Source organism: Sapajus apella, unplaced genomic scaffold, assembly GCF_009761245.1.
Source record: "Sapajus apella isolate SASKATOON/1434 unplaced genomic scaffold, GSC_monkey_1.0 scaffold22, whole genome shotgun sequence".
Lineage (NCBI taxonomy): Eukaryota > Metazoa > Chordata > Mammalia > Primates > Cebidae > Sapajus > Sapajus apella.
Genome location: NW_022436962.1, coordinates 19,237,395 through 19,260,119, shown reverse-complemented (window position 1 = coordinate 19,260,119; position 22,725 = coordinate 19,237,395). Strand labels below are relative to the sequence as shown.

General features: G+C 36.0%; 1 protein-coding gene across 3 annotated transcripts in view; it reads left to right on the top strand.

The window, feature by feature from the left end:
* Positions 1 to 5,224: 5,224 nt before the first annotated feature.
* The window catches only part of USH2A (usherin), a 763,828-nt gene continuing 746,327 nt past the window's right edge, over positions 5,225 to 22,725 (top strand). For 2 of the 3 annotated variants that reach the window (XM_032289234.1, XM_032289233.1), the window contains exons 1-2: positions 6,362 to 6,855; positions 9,951 to 10,116. In XM_032289234.1, the coding sequence (XP_032145125.1) occupies positions 6,371 to 6,855; positions 9,951 to 10,116 (651 nt within the window). In that variant the 5' untranslated portion in view covers positions 6,362 to 6,370. Of the gene's footprint in view, positions 5,311 to 6,166; positions 6,856 to 9,950; positions 10,117 to 22,725 lie in introns of those variants that run through there. The other variant, XM_032289235.1, reaches the window with a different exon arrangement.

Sequence of the window (22,725 nt, the reverse complement as noted above, 5' to 3'; positions counted from 1 at the left end):
AACTTTCTGTCTGAAATTTAAGCACTGCAACGAATTATATTGGTTCAAACAATTAAGAAAATGAATGGGAATTTCTGAAAATAGTCTTACTAAATTTTTCAACACATTGAATCTGTTTTGTGTTATATATGTGTATTTCCCATGTATAGAAAAAGCACAGTTCTAACAGTAGAAGCATAATGGATAGATGAGTGGGAGGTGGGTGAATCCTTCAATTTTGTCTCCATGTTGCTTGAAAGAAATCTTTTTCTATAGTAGTCTTACATTACTTGTGTAATTTTAAGAGAGAAAGAAAATGTATGGGGTGAAGGAAGGAAGAAACTGAATTTTCTCACTTAGTTAAATATGCCTTGACATATATTTAAAGCACATCAGTGGGAATGGGTACCCCTTAGCCTAGCTATCTCAAATTCTGGGAGGTAGTGCCTCACCTTCCTCCTCTGTTTAAGGATTGATCTGCTGATGCTAGCAGTCATACCCTTTTCTGTACTGTTTTCTGTAACACATCAGTAATTTGCCTCTACTCTCCCCTTCTCTCTCCCCATTGCCTCTCTCTCTCCCTCCTTATGGGATATTCATTTCCTCATTTTAAAATTGCCAAACATACCTTTGCTTTCCCACTATCCCTATTTTATTTAGTGAAAGAGAAAACATAGTAAATGCGGACTGTTACCTGTAGCTTCACTCTGTAATGGCACATGTCACATCTCACATTTCATTAGCTAAAAAAAAAAAAGTGTGGTGTGTGGTGTTGGGTTTGGGTGTTAAAGGTAAAAAAAAAAAAAAAAAAAAAATGAACAGCATTTGTCATGTATGCATCTTCTCCTCCAGACACCTAGGTCAAATATTTATCTTTAGATCATGTTATCTAAAGTCGTATACACATTTGATGATCTCATGTCCAATACTTTTCCTTTAGTATTTATTTTCCTTATTTTAATTCACTGGCAACAGAAATGTTAAATAGAAGTAATGGTAGTGGTGACTTTGTTCTACCCCTGATTTTAAGACAAAGGCTAATTATTATGAAGAAGTTTTTTATTTTTCATGATGTTAGTTGTTTTCTTGCCAAATGACCTATGTCAAGTTACGGAAACTTCTTTCTCTTTTTAGTTTATTCTGTATTTTGGGCCTAAATAAATACATCATTTAGTAATGATTTTGATTCTAAATATATCATATGAATTTTTCCCTGTAAGATATTTTTATGGTCAATTATAGTAATATATTTTCTAATTCAAGTCAGTTTTGTAAATCAAACCAAACTTGGTCAGGAGACTTAATCTTTTTATACATTCCTTGATTCAGCTTCTCTGTTTCATTTAGAATTTTTTTAAAATCTATGAATATAAGCACAACTGGCCAGTAATTTTTCTTTCTCATATATTCCTGTCTTTTCTAAATATCAAGATTATATTAGCTTCACAAAATAAGTTGGGAAAAAGAGAAAACAATATAAATTGGAACTAGTCCCTCTTACTGCTTTAGCAAGAGAGTAAAATTGGAATTACATTTTCCCAGAATGCTTGGTATAACAGGCTACTTGTTTAGTGAACAAAATGATTTATATTTAATATTTTTATTTTTTAATTTTCTTGAAGTATAATTGGCATCAAGTGCGCAAATCTTGAGTGTATAATTTGAAGAATTTTTTCAAACGTGTCCATCTGTATAAATGCAACCCATAATAAGATACAGAATACTATTCCCAGCACTCCTGCAGGCGTCCTTGAACCCATTCCCATTTGATCCTCTGCCCTAAAGAGAATATTATTCTGACTTCTATCACCAAAGATTAACTGTCTATGTTTGAACTTCATATAAATGGAATCAAACAGCATGTTCTTGATGTGTCTGGCTTCTTTCACTCACACCATGTCTGTGAGATTTATCCATGTTGTTGCTTGTAACAGTAGTTCGTTTTTCTTTCATTGTGTTGTGTTATTTAATTGTATGAATATACCATAATGTATTCATGCATTCTATAGATGATTGATTGACATCTGGGTTATTTCCAACTCATTCTTCATAGAATCAGTTTAGGTTGGAAATTGTTTTAGGAATTTGTCCAGTTTGTCTAATAATTCAAGTTAATTGTCATAAAGTTATCTATAATATTTTCTTATATTTATAATCACATTACATCTATAGTTTATGCCTATATTTTTATATCTAATATTACTTATAAATCCACTGTTTGTTTTAACATTGATTGACTATGCCAGAATTAGTCAATTTTAATAGTAAATCCATGAGTGCCAAAATAGGATGAGAAGAATACTCCTGGATTTTCTCTATTAACAGAGCTAAGCCTCAAGCACTTGAAAAACTAAACTGATTATGAGCTTATTATAGTAAGCTTTTTACAGACTAATGAGCCGAACTTGCTTATAGTTGTGTAACTAAAATATCATTTTCTTGCCTTTTTCAAAACAAGGAAATCCTGATGCAATGTGACTGGTGTTTTTACAACTAGAAAATGAAGTTGCTAGTAACTCTGTGGTAGCTTGCAAAATGTTCACAAATTCTTTCCATTCCTGCTAGCTGTGTTCCCTTTTGCAGTGTGACTTTGCCATTGAGTGTTTGATAAGTGGAGTTGATTTCAAAACCCTTGAAGCTTTGCTAAGTCACATGACTTGCTTCGACCAATGGAACATTAACAAATGTGATATAAGCAGAGGCTTGAAAATACTTTGACGTTAGGGCCTCCCATCTTATGTTGCTGGGAATTTGTCTGCTGCTATCTGAATGAGCCCAGAGTAGACACCAATGCCTGTCAAACCAACTGCTAGATGAGTGAGGACGAGTCAGACCATCCAGCCCAAGCCAAGCTTATCCAGACCAGAGCTACCTGGTGAATCCACAGAAATATTAAAAAAAAGAATAGGCCATGGTTACATATGTTTAACTAGATGTTCCCCCTATATACACCGACTTTCCTTTTCAGCTTTTTTTTTTTTTTTTGAGACAGAGTTTCGCTCTTGTTACCCAGGCTGGAGTGCAATGGCGCGATCTCGGCTCACCGCAACCTCCGCCTCCTGGGTTCAGGCAATTCTCCTGCCTCAGCCTCCTGAGTAGCTGGGATTACAGGCACGCGCCACCATGCCCAGCTAATGTTTTTGTATTTTTAGTAGAGACGGGGTTTCACCGTGTTGACCAGGATGGTCTCGATCTCTTGACCTCGTGATCCACCCGCCTCGGCCTCCCAAAGTGCTGGGATTACAGGCTTGAGCCACCGCGCCCGGCCCCGACTTTCCTTTTTAAAAAATCTCTATTTATTTCCCAGGCACTTATAGGGGTGATGGATCTCTTGGGGTCTAATTAATTTATCAGATTCATCCTCAGGATTGATAGTACCAAATTGCAAAAGTTGAGGAATATATCAATTCATTGTTTGCCTTTGCAAATAATTGGCAGAGTTTCTCAATGTGGAGCAGAGTTGCTAATCTTAGATTACCCATTTGAGTCATGATTTCCTACTATACAAAGCAGGAGTTGTTATGGGGTAGAAGAATTCTTAACACAGGAATGACAATCAAAGATAAATTGAAGCACTACAGTTAAAAAAAAAAAAAAAAAAAAGTTAGACATGGACACATGGAAGGGAACAACAGACCCTAGGGCCTGCTTGAGGATGAAGGGTGGGAGGAGAGGCAAGATCGAAAAACTACCCATTGGGTATTGTGCTTATTACCTGGATGATGAAATAATCCATATGTCAAACCCCCGTGACACACAACTTACCTATATGAAAACACCTACAAATGTACCCCTGAACCTAAAATAAAAGTTTAGAAAAAATTAGAATTATCTCTTGGATTCACAAGATATGGAGAGAAGCCAGCTATGGAATACCTGATTTGAAAATAGGTTGATTCATGTTTTGTAGCAGGTCTGAATAATCCATTTGTCTAATTCACTGTGTTCCATATACCTATTTTCAAAGATAGTTTCCCAAGTTCTGAGAAGTCCTTATGTATTAGCTGACTTTGCCCTAAAATTTGGGTTTAAAAAAGTTTTTTTTTTTAGAGACAGGGTCTCACTCTATCATCCAGGTTGGAGTGCAGTGGTATGATAATAGTTTACTGCAGCCTTGAACTCCTGGGTTCAGCAATCTTCCCACCCCAGCATTCTAAGTAGCTGGAACTACAGATGTAGTAACACCAGACCTGGCTTAAATTTTTTTTTTTTGTAAAGATGGGATTTCACTATGTTGCATAGCATGGTCTGGAACTACTGGCTTCAAGTAATCCTCCCACCTTGGCCTCCCAAATTCCTAGGAGGTACAAGTATGAGCCACTGTGCTCTGCCCTAAAATTTTTTAATAAAAATTTTTCTTCTAAGTATGTAATAGTATATTTTGACAAAAGGTGAGAAAGGTTTCTTCTGGAAGCAACCAATGCTAATTGATAAAATTGATATATAAATGGGTTTTGGTTTCCAGCTCTCTTATGGGAGAGAAATTAAAGGGAATCAGCAGAGGAGCAATGTTGGTTTGTCTCTTGTTGCTTTACTAAAAAGAAACACCATAAAACATTTCTCTAATTTCTCAACACTACTATAAATAAGATAACTTATAGAGAACAAAAATCACAAGTGACCAGTTATTTCCCAAACAAATTTTTCATTTTTACAACACAAAGGGAAAACTAGAAGAATTAGCTGGTTTACAGTATTCCACATCTAGCATGAGATGTCCCAGATGGCAGAGAAGAGAGAGTTTTGGATGTAATTGAAACTCTATAGAATTGACTGCAAATGTGCACATATATATACACACACACATCTTCCTATCCAATTAAGCAGCCAAATGCTCAGCAATCCCATTGCTTCTTTAGTTTAATTAAAGTCGCTGGTTTTCCAGTGCCGTCATTTAGAGTTCACATCAGATGTGATCTAAAGAAACGTGTATTTAGGAGAAGGTATCCTGGGTGAAAGATACAGCAACAACTGAATGGTCAACAGAACTTCTGTCAATGGGCCAAGCTTTGGGAGCATCAATATATAGAACTTTAGAATTCCATTTTGTATCCTCTTCTCCCCCTAAAAGAAAGAGCACTAGAAATTATTCCTTATGTGGCTGTTTAATAGTGGTAGATCATTTTGATTAAGGAATTAAATGGATTGAGGTGCATGAGAGCAGGAAAGAGGAATGGCAAGAGGGGGATTATAGGATAAGGTGTACTGCTACTTTAAAATTATGTATGCATGGCCCCATCCAGGTCCCTCCTACTGTTTGAGGTACCAGCGGAAAGCTTGGGGAGCTCAGTTCCAGGAGGGTCACCAAGCAGACTACGCTCTGAGTTTCAGGTAACCAAGTGTTTGCTGTGCAGAATACTTTACCTGGGCACCCAACTCTTCCTTCCAGCTTTCCTGCTGCTACAGCCTATTTGCTAAGAGTAACCAGGGGTTACAGCAGTGTTGCTAGGCAACGAGGGACAGCCGTCCTGTTGAAGAGCCATTTGCCACACTGAAGGGACTGGTTGAAATGCAATAAAGAAATGGTAACCCAGCTTGTTTATGAAACAATTACTTGCACAGTATTGGGGATCCATAAGCAACCTACAAATTTGTAGTCAAAGGAGGAAATACACAAACATTTTGCTAAATATTAAAGCATAGAACAGACAGATGGTGTTGGGTTTCTAATCAGCTTTACTGTGAGCTTAAAGTTGCTGTACATGCTGGGATAAGGGGAATGGCCCAAAGTGCTTTGCCAGCTTTATTTTGGGCATCTGCAAGTTAGCTCTGGGTTACAATGTACAGTGCATGTGTAAAGAAAATCTACAAGATTCTTTACCTTGTTAAGTAGAGTTAGTAATGCTATTGCTGATTCCCTGGGTGAAATAGCAACCTAAAACTACTGTATGTGTAATATATTAATAATTAGATACACACATATGTTATATATGTATAACTGGTTATACATATAACTGGTTGTCCTGTGGACTTCTAAAGTGCTTGATTTGCCCAATGCTATCAAGAGATTTACCAAAAGAATGAATATTTTACTCTGAGCACTGCACTTTAAAATGTTCATTAGTGAACACTTTTGAGAAGTTCATTAGTGTTGCTTCTAAGAGCTCAAAGTCCTCTTGCCTGGGATGAGCTTCAATTTTAAAGATGCAGCAGCTTTCCCTTGACGCTCTATGTTTTTGATTCTCAGATACCAGCTGCTACTCATGTCTTCACCATTGTTAAGAACATCGTTGATATTAACTTACTGTGAGAACGTGTCTGCAGTTTCCAGAAAATGGAGCTTCGCAATGTTACTTGAAGTACCCTGCTTTAAAGTATTGCTGGAAAGTGGCATGGGCCTGATTACTTATTTAGAAACGCTTTATCAAGAGGAGAATGCTTGTTTGTGAACATGAATTGCCCGATTCTTTCATTGGGCCCTGGCTTCTTGCTTCATGTCATTGAAATGTTGATCTTTGCCTGTTTTGCTTTGATATCCTTGGCGAACTCACGAGGTCTTTTCCCAAGGCTGGAGAATGTGGGAGCTTTCAAGAATGTTTCAATTGTGCCAACGCAAGCAGTATGTGGACTCCCCGACCAAAGCACTTTTTGTCATAGCTCTGCTGCTGCTGAAAGTATTCAGTTCTGTACCCAGCGGTTTTGCATTCAGGATTGCCCATACAGATCTTCACACCCTACCTACACTGCCCTTCTCTCAGCAGGCCTCAGTAGCTGCATCACACCAGACAAGAATGATCTGTGTCCGAACTCCCATAGCAATTCTACAAGTTTTATTTTTGGAAATCACAAGAACTGCTTTTCTTCTCCTCCTTCTCCAAGGCTGGTGGCATCATTCACCTTAGCTGTGTGGTTGAAACCTGAGCAACAAGGTGTAATGTAAGTAGTAGTGTGGGTATAAGCTTTCCCAGGTCCTGAAAACCAGTGGTAGAGATCATTGCAGCCTGAATTCCAAACCAGAAATGAAGGCTAACAATATAGAATTCATGCTATTGAAGACTAACTCTTCCAATTGTTTCCCAAATCTAATTTTTTTTCTCTTCTATGGATGAAGTGGACCATGAAAAAAGAATGTGTTAAAATAGTTCATTGCAGGCAGATGTGTTTATGCCGGAATCATGTATTTTCCATAGATTAGCTCGACGTTTGGTCTTACACTTCAAAGCCCAAACCAGACTCACAGTGAGTTTTAAGACATAGAAACTTGTAAAACAAATAATTAATATTTTCAAGGTCTTAATCTGGGTTTATATAACATTTCCTTACTGGGGTGTAAAATTTTCATTAGGCATATAGTTCTCTCAGGCCTTGGTACTATTTTCTTCATCCTCATTTCCCCAAGAAGAGATGTTTGTTTGACTCATGGAAGATGTTCAGTAATATAAGTTGAATATATAAATAGCCCTGCATCTCTAAAATGATATAGCTTTTAGTCCTTTATCTTGCGCTATTTTCATTTTCCAATTAGTTAGAAAATATGTAGGTAAGTATGAGAGATTCTCAAAAGCTTTCATGCTGTTCATCCCAGAGAAATGCCTTCAATGAGTCTGGGTCATAGTAATGACCTTTTTTTTTGTTATTTAATCACCAGTTCTTCATTCTGTAATATTTTCTTGAGCTGATATCTAATTTCTCCTAAATATTTATCACCAATTTGGAGATTTTAATAAATGGGACACTTTTGAAGAATTTTTGCTTATCTTTTGTCTTCCTAGAGGTCTTTTGGCCCCTTCTCTTGGGACATTTTCTTTGTGTGACAGCGTTGGCTGGGTATCTAAAAACATGTGAAACAAACCAGAAAAGAATTAAAATCTCATACGCAAATATGACTTAAAGGTCTTTGGTGTTTAGTTTCAATTTGCCAAGTGAAAGTTGGCATGTTTTCATTTTGTTTTAAATTTAGATTAATCACAAACCATTCCTATTTCTACACCTCTCCTCAAAGAAAACCTTTTTTTTCTTACTGTCTGAAATTCTAGTAAATTCAGACTACTCTGTTTATATAACTAGTTTCCAAAGAGTCTTAAATTGTTGTCTTTTGACAAATAGGGCTAAGATAAAATATCCTTCTGAGCTTGTAGGGAAATATCTGTAGCGAATTCATCTGCTATTGACATCATTTTGTATAAATAAGACAGAGAAATATTTATAGGGTTGGAAAAACATGGTTTATGGTTTTGAGAGTTCCTTGTATCAAGGTCGTTTCCATTTTCAAAATTAAAATACCTTTGGGAATTGAGGGAATTTCGGGGTGTTTGCACAGATAAGTAAAACAAACAAAACATGGATTATCCAATTATTGTTTATTCAGGAGCAGAATAAATCCAGTTCCTAAATATTTTGCTACCTGCCTTCCTTTCACATTTATTATCTACCAAAGCTAGTATGTTTACAAGCAAACAAAATAGCAAGGAAGATAATCAATAACATATTAAGAAATGCATTTTCAGTAAGCTTGGGGAAATAAGTCTGCATTTAGTAAATACATTCTTGAGTAATGGTTGAACTCTCACTCATAGATTTAAACTGAAGAAAAATGAATAGGGGCAAACTGTTTTCAAGTTAAGACCTGATGGGAAGGGATAAAGAAAAACTCTCTTCAGTAAATTAGAAATATTCAACTACTGAAGGGTTAAAAATGCAATTTGCATTAGAATTTAAATAAAACTTTTATTTCTGCTTATATAAAACCTTTATGTCATCTAAATCTATTTGCCTAAATTGAAAATACACTTGAACTCATAACTTTATTCCAAATATACATAAAAAATATAAAATTATGACAGTAAAAGAGGGACTACTAGTATTCTACAATCTTATTCTTACCTCCTGACTCAGGAAAAAATAGATGCAAGTGAGAAGAAACGATTTGTGAAAAATGTGCCCTTTAAGGAAAATTTTAAACCATCTTTAGCAGTAATTCTTGATTGGCCCAATTTTATACCTTTCCCTCTCTGATGCTTCCTGCCAAATATGATCACAAACTCATCATTTTTTGAGACAACTGTATACTAGGTGTGTGTGTATCCTCAGAATACTCATGATCTAAGTGATCTAATGGAGGGTACAGATGGATGAGTGCTATTACCTAGGCAGCACAGTATGTTAAGTGAGCATAAAGTGAGACCCCCTCAACCAACCTTGAGCAGGAAGAAGGGCTCCAGGACCAAGCATAATCATTCAGATGCCAAAGCAAAGTAGGAATTAACCAGGTGAAGAAGGGAGCCCAAGGTCTGAAAGGTGTGTCACTGTAATAAGGATTGAGGTAACTTAAAATCATTTGATAACTGCCCTGACACAAGACCTCGAAGTATTCTGAAAACGGTTCTACTTTATCAAGGTATTATTTCTCCATGTTTTGGAAGGCTGAATGACCTTTCACCTCAGATATTTCACATGATCTCAGTGCCTCAGTTGGACTGTGTGGTCAGGGAGAGGTAGCCAGTCATCTTACAGACACTGGCTTTGGCTTTGGACCAGTTGATGATGGCTTCCCATGGGAATTAAATACGGTGATTCTGACTTCAGGGCTACCAATTTAGAGCCTTCCATGGACACTAAATTCACTTGACATTAAAAAAAAGATTTGCACTGATGACTCAATACTCAAGCAGCCTGTAGTGTGTTGCACCACTCTAAAAGCAATAGCAGGAGAACTAATGAGCCAATAGCCTAAATGTTAGTTTTGCAGAATGATTCAGTCACTCTAGTTTCCATCGTGAATCTCAAATGAAGGGTGTTGAGGTTCTGGGGAATATATTGTAAATAAGAATTCTATTTTTTATTGAAATAAAGGGGCCTCTTCACTGGAATAAAGCTTGCATTGAACATAGTGACATTTAGGCCCATACTCATAGTGCACCATTTTGAGGGGAGTTTGGGGTCATTTTAACACCACTGTAACTGCACAATACCTTAGCATGTCTTTTTGGTTGGATGCTGACCTTTTCTCTCTTTTCTGGTTGCTTCCTAAGGTGTGTTATAGAAAAGACAGTAGATGGGCAGATTGTGTTGAAACTTACAATATCTGAGAAAGAGACCGTGTTTTATTATCGCACAGTAAATGGTTTGCAGCCTCCAATAAAAGTAATGACACTGGGGAGAATTCTTGTGAAGAAATGGATTCATCTTAGTGTGCAGGTGAGTAAAATAAAAAATATTTAACATTTGGTTAAACACAAGGATTTGTCTTACTTTCTCTAACTGGCATCTACTCAGAAAATCTGTAGCAGTATCTTTTAGATTTCAGGTGTATTTAAATGACAGCTAAAGAAGAAAAACATTTAAATGACCTAGGGATGTAGATCTTGATATACTAGCATTTCCTCCCCAAAATTGCTTTAAAATCTTTCACAGAAACTTAATGCTATCTGTAATTATAATATCCTCAGAAAATTTTTGTTGCATTGGGTTAGTATGTTCTATTTTGTTTAAATATGTCTAAGGGCTCACTTGATGTCTGGTACTAATTTTACTAGTCATGGATGTATGAATACCCCAGCTTGATTTTTACAGCTGTCTTTCTCAGATAGCACCTGATGAGTGAATAAAATTTGTCTGTTGCATTAAAATGGTGACCTTAGAACTAATGAACTTTACACTTGAAGCACTCAAAAGGTGTTATATTATTATTTTAGTTGTCACCCACAGTTTGCATGAACCTTAGAAGCTGCTAAAGGCTAAAAGAGCTGTGAGATGTCTGGTATTTACAGTCTCCAGAAGAAAGGCACAGTTCAGCCTTTTGTTTTTTTCAGGGCACTGGAATAGCCCAATACAGTTAAAGCCACACTTGCCTTTCAAACCAGGCATACTAGTCAGTTCTCACACTGCTATAAAAAAAAATACCTGGCCTGGCACAGTGGCTTCCGCCCATAATCCCAGCACTTTGGGGAGCCGAGGAGGGCGGATCACCTGAGGTCAGGAGTTCGTGACTAGCCTGGCAAATGTGGCAAAACCCCGTCTCTACTAAAAATACAAAAATTATCCAGACATGGTAGCACTTGCCTGTATTCCCAGCTATTCGGGAAGCTGAGGCAGGAGAATCACTTGAACCCAGGAGGCGAGTTTGTAGTGAGCCAAGATCATGCCACTGTATTCCAGCCTGGGCAACAGAGTGAAATTCCATCTCAAAAAAAAAAAAAAAAAAATCTGAGACTGGGTAATAAGTGGGAGTTTAACAATGAGAACACAACAAAGGGAGGGGAACATCATACACCGGGGCCTGTCAAGGTGGAGGGCTAGGGGAGGAATAGCAGGGTGTAGGAGTTAGGGGAAGGATAGCATTAGGAGAAATACCTAATGTATATGACGGGGGATTGATGCAGCAAACCACCATGGCATGTGTATACCTAAGTAACAAACCTGCATGTTCTGCACATGTATACCGGAACTTAAAGTGTAATAATAAAAAAGAGTTTAATTGGCTCATGGTTCTGTGGGCTGTACAGGAATCATGATTCTGGCATCTGTTCGGTATCTGTGGAGTCTTTAGGAAACTTATAGTCATGGCGGTAGACAATGGCTGAGGGAACACTTCATATGGCCAGAATAAGAGGAAGAGAGAGCAGGGAGGTACTACACACTTATAAACAACCAGATCTCATGAGAACTCTATCTGGAGAATAGCACTAGGTGGGTGGTGCTAAACCACTGATGAGAAAATGCCCCATGTTCCAATCACCTCTCATCAGGCCCCACCACCAACATTGGGGATTACAATTTGACATGAGGTGTGAATGGGGACACAGAGCCAAATCATGTCACCCCAGGTGCTGGGTACCACAGTTTCCAGTGTGGACTCATGTAAGCATCCAGCCAGTGGCTCATGTGAACCTCATTTAAACTAAGGACATTTATACCCTCATTCATTTTATAAAAATCGTCTTTGATATCTTGTTTTATTCATCCTGAAGCAGGTAGTATGAGTGTATTTCCTCAGAGGGTCTTGAGAATTGTTATTTGGCTTTCAAATACTAAGATATGAGTTTAGCGAATGTGTGGCTGGCAGGGGTCAGTGTTTTCGTATGCAACTAGGTTGAAAGGATAGACATCAGGTCTTGTCCATAGGACACAATGGCTTTAGTCTGTCAGTGCTTAGTCTCCAAGTGTTCAGTAGTTGACAGGAGACCGATTTGTCCTAGCCTTGAAGTTTCCATTGTCTTGAGGTCTCCATTCTGCCCACGGACCAGTCCTAGAGAATTGAGTTTTAATATTAAAAACATAGAAATAGAAACTGCTAAAGAAAGACAATGCCAAAGATGCAGAGGAAAGAAAGATGATGGCATCTTTGCAGAAAATGCCAAATAGATATATTTGTTGGATATTTTCGTATCAACAATAATAAAAAAAAAATCTCTTTACTTGCTTTTATTTTGTCTTATCTGTGTAACTGTGCCATGTTTTGGCAGGCAGTAGTACATTAAAAGCTTTACAAAGAAAGTTTAAAATCTAAATGCAGGGAGGTAACCATGACTGAATTACTCTCTTGGGAATAAAATGCTCTTAGAGTGCCTATTGAAATCAGCATTATCATTTCAATACATGTCAAATATGAGTCATTTCCTAGTTTAGGCAAAATTTCTTCATAAATCTTTAAATCTTTCCCTTCTTTCAAGAAAAGGTTAAAGTACTTATGATTTAATGAGACTGCTTTATTTCATAACTGTTGGACTATCAAGAGAAAACTTGTCCTTTCTAATTTGTACACTATTTATTTTTTTGTGTAAGTTTTAAATTATTCTGCATTTTATATTAAAACTACAGAACTAGATAGTCATAAAATGTTAGAAAACCATTCAGATCTGTCATTTAACCATCTAGCACCTATTAAATATTTCAGGGGTACCTAGCATTATGGGAATCTGGATTCATTCAAATGAAAATTACAGAGCAATTATTTACTCTAAAATGGAGATCTACATAAGGTTCCTTTATATTGGATACCAGTCTGAATATGTTTAAGGTATTATAAAATTTATAAAAATCCATATTATACATTTTTTTGAGACAGAGTTTTGCTCCTGTTGCCCAGGCTGGAGGGCAATGGCATGATCTTGGCTCCCTTCAGTTTCTACTTCTCGAGTTCAGGCAATTCTCCTGCCTGAGCCTCCTGAGTAGCTGGGATTACAGGCACCCACCACCACGCCAGCTAATTTTTTATATGTTTGGTGGAGAAGGGGTTTCACCATGTTGGCCAAGCTGTTCTTGAACTTCTGACCTCAGGTGATCCACCTGCTTCAGCCTCCGAAAGTTCTGCAATTATAGGCGTGAGCCACAGGGCCCAGCCTAGATTTTTAATAAGGAATTGCTAATTGCTCAAAAATTGTTATAAGAAGTAATAGAAGCTGGGCACAGTGGTTCATGCCTGTAATCCTAGCATTTTGTGAGGTCGAAGTGGGTGGATACCTTGAGCCAGGAGTTTGAGGCCAGCCTGGGCAACATGGTAAAACCTGTCTCTACAAAAAACACTCTAAGAAAATTAAACAAGTGTGGTGATACATCCCTGTAGACCCAGCTACTCAGGTGGCTGAGGCTAAAATGGAAAGAGCACCTAAGCCCAGGAAGTCGAGGCTTCAGTGACCCATGATCACGCCACTGCATTCTAGCCTCGGCAACAGAACAAGATCCTGTCTTTAAAAAAAAAAAAAAAAAAAAAAAGTAACAGAAAGGACAGGAGGTTAGGTGTTGGGAAATCTGATTTAGGTTATGCTACTTTGTAATTTTAAGAATAAAACTTTTAGGAATCCATGTAATAGTTGATTAATAAGGAATGTACTAATTGCTTAAAAGTTGTTATAGGAAGTAGTGGAGGCTGGGGACAGTGGCTCATGCCGTACTCTACCAGCCTCAACTTCTCAAACGGAGTCATTTGACTCAGTTTCCCCATTTACATAAGATTGAACTAGATGAACAAAATAAGGGCCTCTTGAATTCTGCATAAAAAAAGTAAGTTGAGTGTAGCACAAGTCATTAAAGTATGGCAAGCTCTTGACTTGTGTAGGGTTATTTAGACATCCCGTGACAGAGCCTTCCCCTTAGCCAATGATCAGGCTTGTGCTTTTTTTCTCTTCTCTAATGCTTCCTGGTGTTTACATAAAAACTTTGTTTTTTTGCTAGATTTTATGGCCAAAATATAGAGAAATGTAGCTTGTTACTGTTTCATTATATAACTGCAAGAACATTTGCAGAAAAAAATAGTATAAAATGTAACTTACTGTTGCGTGATTATATAATGCATCTAAACTCCATTTAATTTGTGGGTTAGGGACTTTTATCATGCTAGGCATAGGATAGGACAAATGATTAATAATCTTGTTTAGTGCAATTTCAAACTACAAACCTGTACTTTATATATATGCATATTTTCACCTGTCTTCCAAAAGGCCACAGATTGATGAATTTATATAGTGTGTGTGTTTCCGTGCATGTGTAAAAATACAACATACAACTTATTTGTGGAATGGCTCAGAAGCCAGAATTTTACTTAGTTGCTTATAGTGATTTTTTACTGGTTTACTGATACCTGGTGGCATAAAATTAATTAGCAGATCTCAATGCTTTATCCCAGACAGTTCACTTAGTATCAGCTTCCCATCAGTAAAATTAGAATTCCAGTTTACCAAAATAAAAAAAAAAAAGATTCTAAATAATTAAATCTCTGGGGGAAAGGATGCCAGGAAATCCAGACATGCTAATGTTGGAAATTGAATTTCCTAAACAAACAAACAAATGCTCAATATTGTTATGGTAATGAATCTCACAGCTTTTATTCCAAACTAGCATTTTAAAGCTTCAACATGTTGGAAAATGATTAGTGTTTAAATTAATATTCATTTAGGGACTTGAATCTGACAGGATTACATTGAAATTTTACTTAGGGGTTTAGTATATTGGCTATTTCAAATTATATCAAGCTAAAATTCATTATGTCTTTTATACTAAAACTGGAAAAATAGATTCATACTTTTTATTATCAAATAGGGAACACTGTTAATATTAACAGCTTTTCTAAAGCTTCGTTTTCATATTGAATCGGCACATGCTGTAGTTACATACGTAGGATTTCATATGGTTACTTTTATAAAAGTTTTGAAATATGTAAAAAAATTTACTTTAGCACTTTGTTATGAATTGGTAGATAAAACAATTTGAAAATAAGTTTATGTGTTTGGTGGCATTTCATTTAAAAGTAAAACTTTAGGGTTTTCTATGAAAACATACTTTGCCTTACACAGTTCCACACATTTTATAGCACAAATAGCAGCATAGAATAGTCAGTATAGTTATCTTTATAGTAATTATTCAGAATTGCAGTAAAACAATTATGGCAATTTGAAGCTGATGAAATACTACAACTGTGGAACCAAGAAATGATTTAGCATTGGGCTTGTTCACATTTTCTATGCTATTTTGAGGGTTCCTTGATACATTGACAATTCAAAAGCCGTAAATGACTGTAGCTACAATAGTGTGAAAAAGAGCAGTTCTAATATGATACAATGAAGAAAAAAATACATGGGTAAATAAAGTTTTAGGAATCAATAGATGAAGGATAGGAGTTTCATAATCATAGTTCATGACATATGCTCTTTTGATTTATGTATTCAATCTGAGAAAGAAAAACTATTGATAGTTCTGGAGGTAAAGAAAATGCAATTTAACCAACATTTGTTAGAATAGATAAACCAAGTCTCTCAATTAATCTCTGAACTGTATGCCCATGTGCACACTTTATAAAGGTGTTTCCACATTCCTATTGATTGAGGCAACATAAAACATCCATGTCACCTTATGGAAGGTTCCTCATTCAGTTCAGTAAGCTCTATGGTATAGAATTCTCACAGGAATACCATCCCACTCCTACTCCAAGAGAATCTCAATCCATATTATTCCTTTAATATTTCATTGCATTTAGCTCTGACTCTGTGTGTGTGTGTATGTAAGTATGCATGCGTGTGTACTAAATTGTTCTCTGTGCAAAGCCTTCTCTTTATATTGGGTTAACAGCTCAAGTTAGTTGAATAGTTTTGGGTTATTTAAAATAAAGTTAAGATCAATAGAATATAATGAAGTTTTTCAGAACAATCAGTTACAAATTATCATAGCTGCTATTAATCACTGATGTATGTACACTATATTAAACATGTTACATACTTGAGGTTATACAATGAAATAGTAACATAGTTGTAACATGTTTAATATAGCGTTAATGATAGTTTTATGACATTATTTCCATTATAGAGATTTTTAAAAATTAGCCTTAGGGAATTTAAACTACCTGCCTAAATTTATAGTCTCAAGTTTCTCTGACCTTAAACTAAAAATAATGACTTGCCATGAACCTATGTCAGTGAGCAGATCTAAATAATAGTTTTAAAATTCTCTGAACCAAAAAAAAAAGCACAGAAACCCAAAAGAACTGAAAACAAATATTTATAATGTAAATGTAATTTTTAGATGTTTATACATGTTTTGTACTTATTTATAATATAAACATTTGTAATGCTTCAGATATTTACATGATTTATTCAAATAATTAAAGTTATATTTTGTAACTATATCCCTCGTTGATAACACAGTTTAAATGTACAACAGAATGTAATTTTGTATAAAGTTCTGCTCAATATTTTCATGTTTTATGGCAGTTGGGATAGATTACAATGGCTTAAAGAATATTTTCCTTAAGCCAGCCTGATCACCTGACCCATCCCATATAGAATCAATCCTTATTATGATAAAATATAAAGAAGGAAGCACTTCCTACTTGATTATGGAAGAGGTAAAACCATCCAAGTAAAAAGTAATTATTCTCTGTGCATTTTTTACATGTGATTTTAAAATGCAGCATTTAAGCAGAACACAAGACTTTAATTCTTGACCTTTTAGTAAAAAATTGTGCAACCCTGACAAAACTATGTAACACCTCAAAATGTTAGCATACTTATTACAAATTGGAAACAAACTTGACCTATTTAACTTACACCATAAACTTGAACATGTAAAGAAAACAATGTCTGCTAAAACACTTTATAGCCGATAATGTCCTATTATGATGGAGCTTACAATCTATTTCAATGGATAAGCAATCACATAATTACACAAATAAAAGCAAAATTATAATTGTGAAAAGTGCTACAAGACCATATGAAGAATGATTTGGTCAAACCACTGAAGTCAAGAAAGGCTTCCTTGAATAAATGATATTAAATATGTATATTAGTTTTCTAGGCCTGTACTAAAAAATTATCACAAACCAGTGGCTTAAAGCAATAGTAATTCATTGTCTAAGAGTTCTGGAGGCTAGAAGGCTGAAATCAAGATGTTAGAAGGGCCATGCTCTTTCTGAAACCTCTAGAATCCTTCCTTGCCTCTCGCAGCCTCTGGTGTTTGCCAGCAATCCTTGATGTTCCTTAGCTTGTAGTTACATCACTCCAGCCTCTGCCTCCATTATCATATGGTCCTCTCCTCTGATCATGTGCGTCTTCTCTTATAAGTACATCAGTTGTACTGGATTAAGTCTTTTCCTCATTCAGTAATACTCAACTCCATTACATCCAAAAAGACACTACCCAAATAAGGTCAGAGTCACAGGCACATAGGGTTAGGGCTTCAGTATAACTTTTGGTGGGATACAACTCAACTGATAGTAAGATTTATTCAAAAGAATGCATAGGATCCAACTGGGCAAAGGGAGTTAAGAAGAATATTCCATAAATGCATAGCAATATTGTAAATGCCCTGTCTAAAAAGGAATAAGCATATAGACTAAAAGATCAATGTGGTTAGAGTGTAGCTGGCAAAGTGGGACATGGTATGCAACGAGAACAGAATATTTGGAAGAGACTGTTACAGAGCATCACTGGATACATTAAGATTTTTTAAATGAGACTCTACTGACATATTTTATGTGATGGACAGGGGATGAGAGGGTAAGGAAGGAAAATGTGTGACGTTCCCAGATTACCTTTTCCTAAATACCACTTTGGCTGCAGGGAGGGAGAATGGTCTGCCTGAAGAAAAGAGTGGAGGGTTGTTATGGCATTCTCATGGCCCAAGTGATATATAAATGGTACCTGCTTGGATTATAAAGACTCTAGTGAATATGCAAATGAGTGGTCAGCTTTGAGAGCAGTTTAACAATTAAAGGACTTGTTGATGAAGGAATGTGTAATTTGAGGGAAAAGGAGTTGATGAATCCCAGCACCCTGGCTTATATAATTGCCGGTACAGTGATTTCTTTTTCTCAGATAGGAATACTAGAAGACAATCAGATTTTGTATATGTACCACATATGAGTTAGATTCCAGTTTAGGGTAATAATTCTCAACTATAGAAATTATTAGCATTATTGAGAAACTTTAAAGAATATTCTGATCCCCATTCTTCTTATGTCTTCATTGGTCTAGACGGGGCTCCTGCATTCTTTCTTTCTACCCTGATGGATTTAAAAAGGGTATAACAAAAGAAAATAACAGTTTACCATTAACGAGCATTGAGGTTGGTTCCATATCTTTGCTATTGTAAATAGTGCTGCAATGACCATACGTGTGCCTGTGTCTTTATGATAGAATGACTCATATTCCTTTGGGTATATACCAGGAATGGGATTGCTGGGTATAATGATAGTTCTATGTTTCGGCCTCTGAGGAATTGACACACTGTTTTCCAAGTAATTTATACTCCCAACATCAGCGTATTAAGCATTCCTTTTTCTCTGCAACCTCAACAGCACCTTTTGTTTGTTGACTTTTTAATAACAGCCATTCTGATTGATGTGAGATGGTATCTCTCATTGCAGTTTTGATTTACATTTCTCTAATGAACAGTGGTGTTGAGTTTTTTTCATATGCTTGTTTGCCACGTGTGTGTTCTTTTGAAAAGGGTCTGTTTATGTCCTTTGCCCACTTTTTAATAGGGTTGTTTGGTTTTTTTCCTTGTAGATATGTTGAAGTTTGTTACAGATGCTAGCTATCAGACCTTTGTCAGCTGCATAGTTTGCAAAAATTTTCTCTCGTTCTCTAGGTTGTTCATTCTGTTGATCATTTTGCTGTGCAGAAGCTCTTTAGTTTAATTTGATCCCATTTGTCAATTTTTGTTTTTGTTGCAAATGCTTTTGGCATCTTCATTATGGTATCTTTGCCTGTTCCTATTTCCTATGTCCAGAATGGTATTGCCTAGATTGTCTTGCAGGCTTTTATTTTCAGGTTTTATGTTTAAGCCTTTAATTCATTTTGAGTTGAGTTTTATATATGGTATGCGGAAGGAGTCCAGTTTTAATCTCTGCATATGGCTAGCCAGTTATCTCAACATTTATTGAATAGGGAGTCCTTTCCCCATTGTTTTTGTCAGCTTTCTCAAAGATCGGATGGTTGTAGGTGTGGTGGTCTTATTTCTGGGCTCTCTATTCTTTTTCATTGGTCTATGTGTCTGTTTTTGTACCAGATTCATGCTGTTTTGGTTACTGTAGCCCTGTAGTATAGTTTGCAATCAGGTAGTGCAATGCCGCCAGCTTTGTTCTTTTTGTGTAGGATTGTCAGGCTATTTGGGCTCATTTTTAGTTTTATGTGAATTTAAAATCCTGTTTTTTTTCCTAGTTCTGCAAAGAATGCCATTGTTTCTTTGATAGAAATGGCATTGAATCTATAAATTGCTTTAGGCAGTACAGCCGTTTTAACAGTATTGGTTCTTCCTATTCAGGAGTATGGGTTGTCACACAAACCAATGACATTTGTTTGTGTTATCCGATTTCTTTTGGCAGTGCTTTGTAGTTCTCATTTTAGAGATGTTTCCCCTCCCTGGTTGACTGTATTCCTAGATATTTTATTCTTTTTGTGGCGAGTGCTTCACCTGCTTCTAAGCAAATCTGTGTAGTCGCTGTTATTAAACTCTGTAGTATACAGTAGTATACTACAGTATACAGTAGTACTCCGTTATCCTTGCTTTTGCTTTCTGTTGTTTGTTACCCATGGTCAACCACAGTCTGAAAATATCAAATGGAAAATTTCAGGAATAAACAATTTATAAGTTTTAAATTTGGTGCTGTTTTGCAAAGCTCCCAATTTGACATGATGACATGTCAGGTGGTCATACTACCTCCTGCCTGGGGGGATGAATCATCTCCTTGTTCAGCAGCATCGCCTTGTTTATGCTCCTAGCCCTTCACTCACATAGTAGCTATCTTAGTAATCAGATCAGCTGTTGCCAGATCACAATTGTCACTTGTGTTCAAGGAAACTGTATTTTACATCTTAATAGCCCCAAAGTTCAATAATAGTAATGCTGGCAATTTGGCTATGCCAAGAAGCCATAAAGTCCCTCTTTTAAGTGAAAAGGTAAACACTCTCAACTTAATAAAGGAAAGATAAAAGATTATGTGCTGAAGTTACTAAGAACTACAGTGTAAGAAGACCATGAAATTCTGAACAATATATTGTTATAATTGTTCTATTTTGATAGTTGTGTTAATCTATTACTGGGCCCAATTTATGAATTAAACTTTATCTTAGGTATGTATGTATAGGAAAATACATAGCGTATACAGGTTTCAGTACTGTCTCTGGTTTCAGGCATCCACTGGGGGTCTTGCAACATATCCTCAATGGATAAAGGGGGCTACTGTATGCACAATATATGTATACACTCAGAAAGAGTTTTGTTTAGCTAGTGCATGTAAGATTGTCACAAGTCATCCTGTAGTGTTTAGCCTTTTACCTGTCTGAATGTTATCAGTTTAATATTTTATAGCAAAACTTTAAGTTCAGTGAAAACTTCCCTGTAGAAACACAAGACCTACAACAAGCCATGGATAAATTAGCATTTAAACTTGAAAACTGATGTTTGAAGAAGAATTTAGCAATTATTTCTGCTAGAAAACAGTGGTTTCTCAGGCAATACTAATAAGTACATAATATATGTAAAAGGAAATATACACAAATATTATATTGCACATGTATTACATATACTACTACAATTGAAAATTGCTATAAATAGAAGAGTATGTTCCAATGTTCACTTATTTTTTTAACAATCTTTAGTCTTGAAAATGCCACTACGGTAATTCCGTCAAATTTGCAATGGTTGGAATTTGATGTTAGTGCTTTTGAAAACCTGTATTATCTAATGGAATTGTCGTTTATATTATATCATTTTCACCTAAAAGCCAAATACAATAAGACTTAAATTATTTTTGCTTTTTTTGTGGGTAGTCATTTTTGTGCCCAAAGGGCTAACTGATGCCTTCAGTTATACATGAACAATTCCCAGTAACGTTAGAAAGAACAGTGTGCATATAACCTAGGGCAGAATTTGGCCTATGGAATGTATCACTCACTAATGGAATAGAGAATATGACTTTATTTAGACACAGTCTTGAATAGTTTTATTTTTCCTTACTGTTTCTCTTGATATTTCTCTCTAAAGCACAGCATTCAAAAGTATTCTATTCAGTTGTAGTCTCCTGGATGCATAAGGACATATGTTCAAGGCAAGTTTAAATATCCACATAAGCCAAAGAGAGAGTAATTAACATCAAAGAAATTAAGACAACTTTTTCAAGAATGAAAGGCTTTAATAGGTTAGCTAATTTTAGAATTATTTAACAACTGTGAGAAATTATTAGTATTTATAAATATACGTAGTTATATATAATCTCTTATGTTAGCAATTTCATTCTGCCTTCTAAAGATCATGTGACATAATCCTGAAAAAGTCTAACAGTATATTCTAGATTCTGGAAAGACAAAAAAAATTGGTTCATTTTTCCTTATGCCTGGTGTTCAATTGTTTTCAACCCGAGGAAAGAGGAAGGGAAAGAAAAACGGAAGGAAAGGAAAAAGCAAGCAAGAAAGAAAGGAAGGAAGGAGGAGAGGAATGAGAGGTGGAAATCATGTGACATACTTAGGGATTTGGGGCAAAATTCAAGACCCAGGGTTTCCGTGGTGGGAAGCCAAGGAACCTATGCAGGAGAGTCAGCCCATGCCAATTTCACTGTGGTGGAGGCGACAAAGAAGGTTTAGATTATGGATGTATAGTAAGTAATTTGAGGTTGGTTGTTGTCTGGGATAGAAACCTACTGTATTATTCTAGTTATTTGGCCAAAATGTTCCACACAACCATTTTGGGGTGCTGGCACTTGCGGGAATTTATGAAAAGGGGTTGTGTTCAATGTTTGGATTGAATATAAGGTAGGTAGAAAAGGACAATCAAAGGAATTAGCTGCAAATGAGATGAAATCTGTGGAAACACACATTGAGAAAACTAGTGACCATTACAATTTAATCCCCTGAAATACCCGCAACAATTTGAGAACAAGGTAGGTGGCAAGAGGCATTTATAAATACTAAAGGAACACAAGACCCCATACATTTTGAAAACTGGGGAGTACTGAACTTGGAGAGCTCTTGTATAGATAGTGCTTGTTTGTTTGCATGTTTTTAAAACCAACTTTACTGAGGTATGATTGACATAGAAAAGTCTGTACATGTTGTGTGCATGCACATTAATCAGTTTAAAGATAAATACATGCCCATGAAACTATCACCATAATCTGTGCCATAAACATATCTACCTCTTTATTTTTAATTAAACTTTTTTGAGATAATTGTAGCTTTACAGGCACTCGTGAGAAATAATACAGAAATCCCATGTACCCTTTACTCATTTATTCTCATCAGTAATATCTTGTATAACTATGGTACAATATTACAAGCAGAATATGGACATTGATATAACCCTTATTATTCACATTTCCCA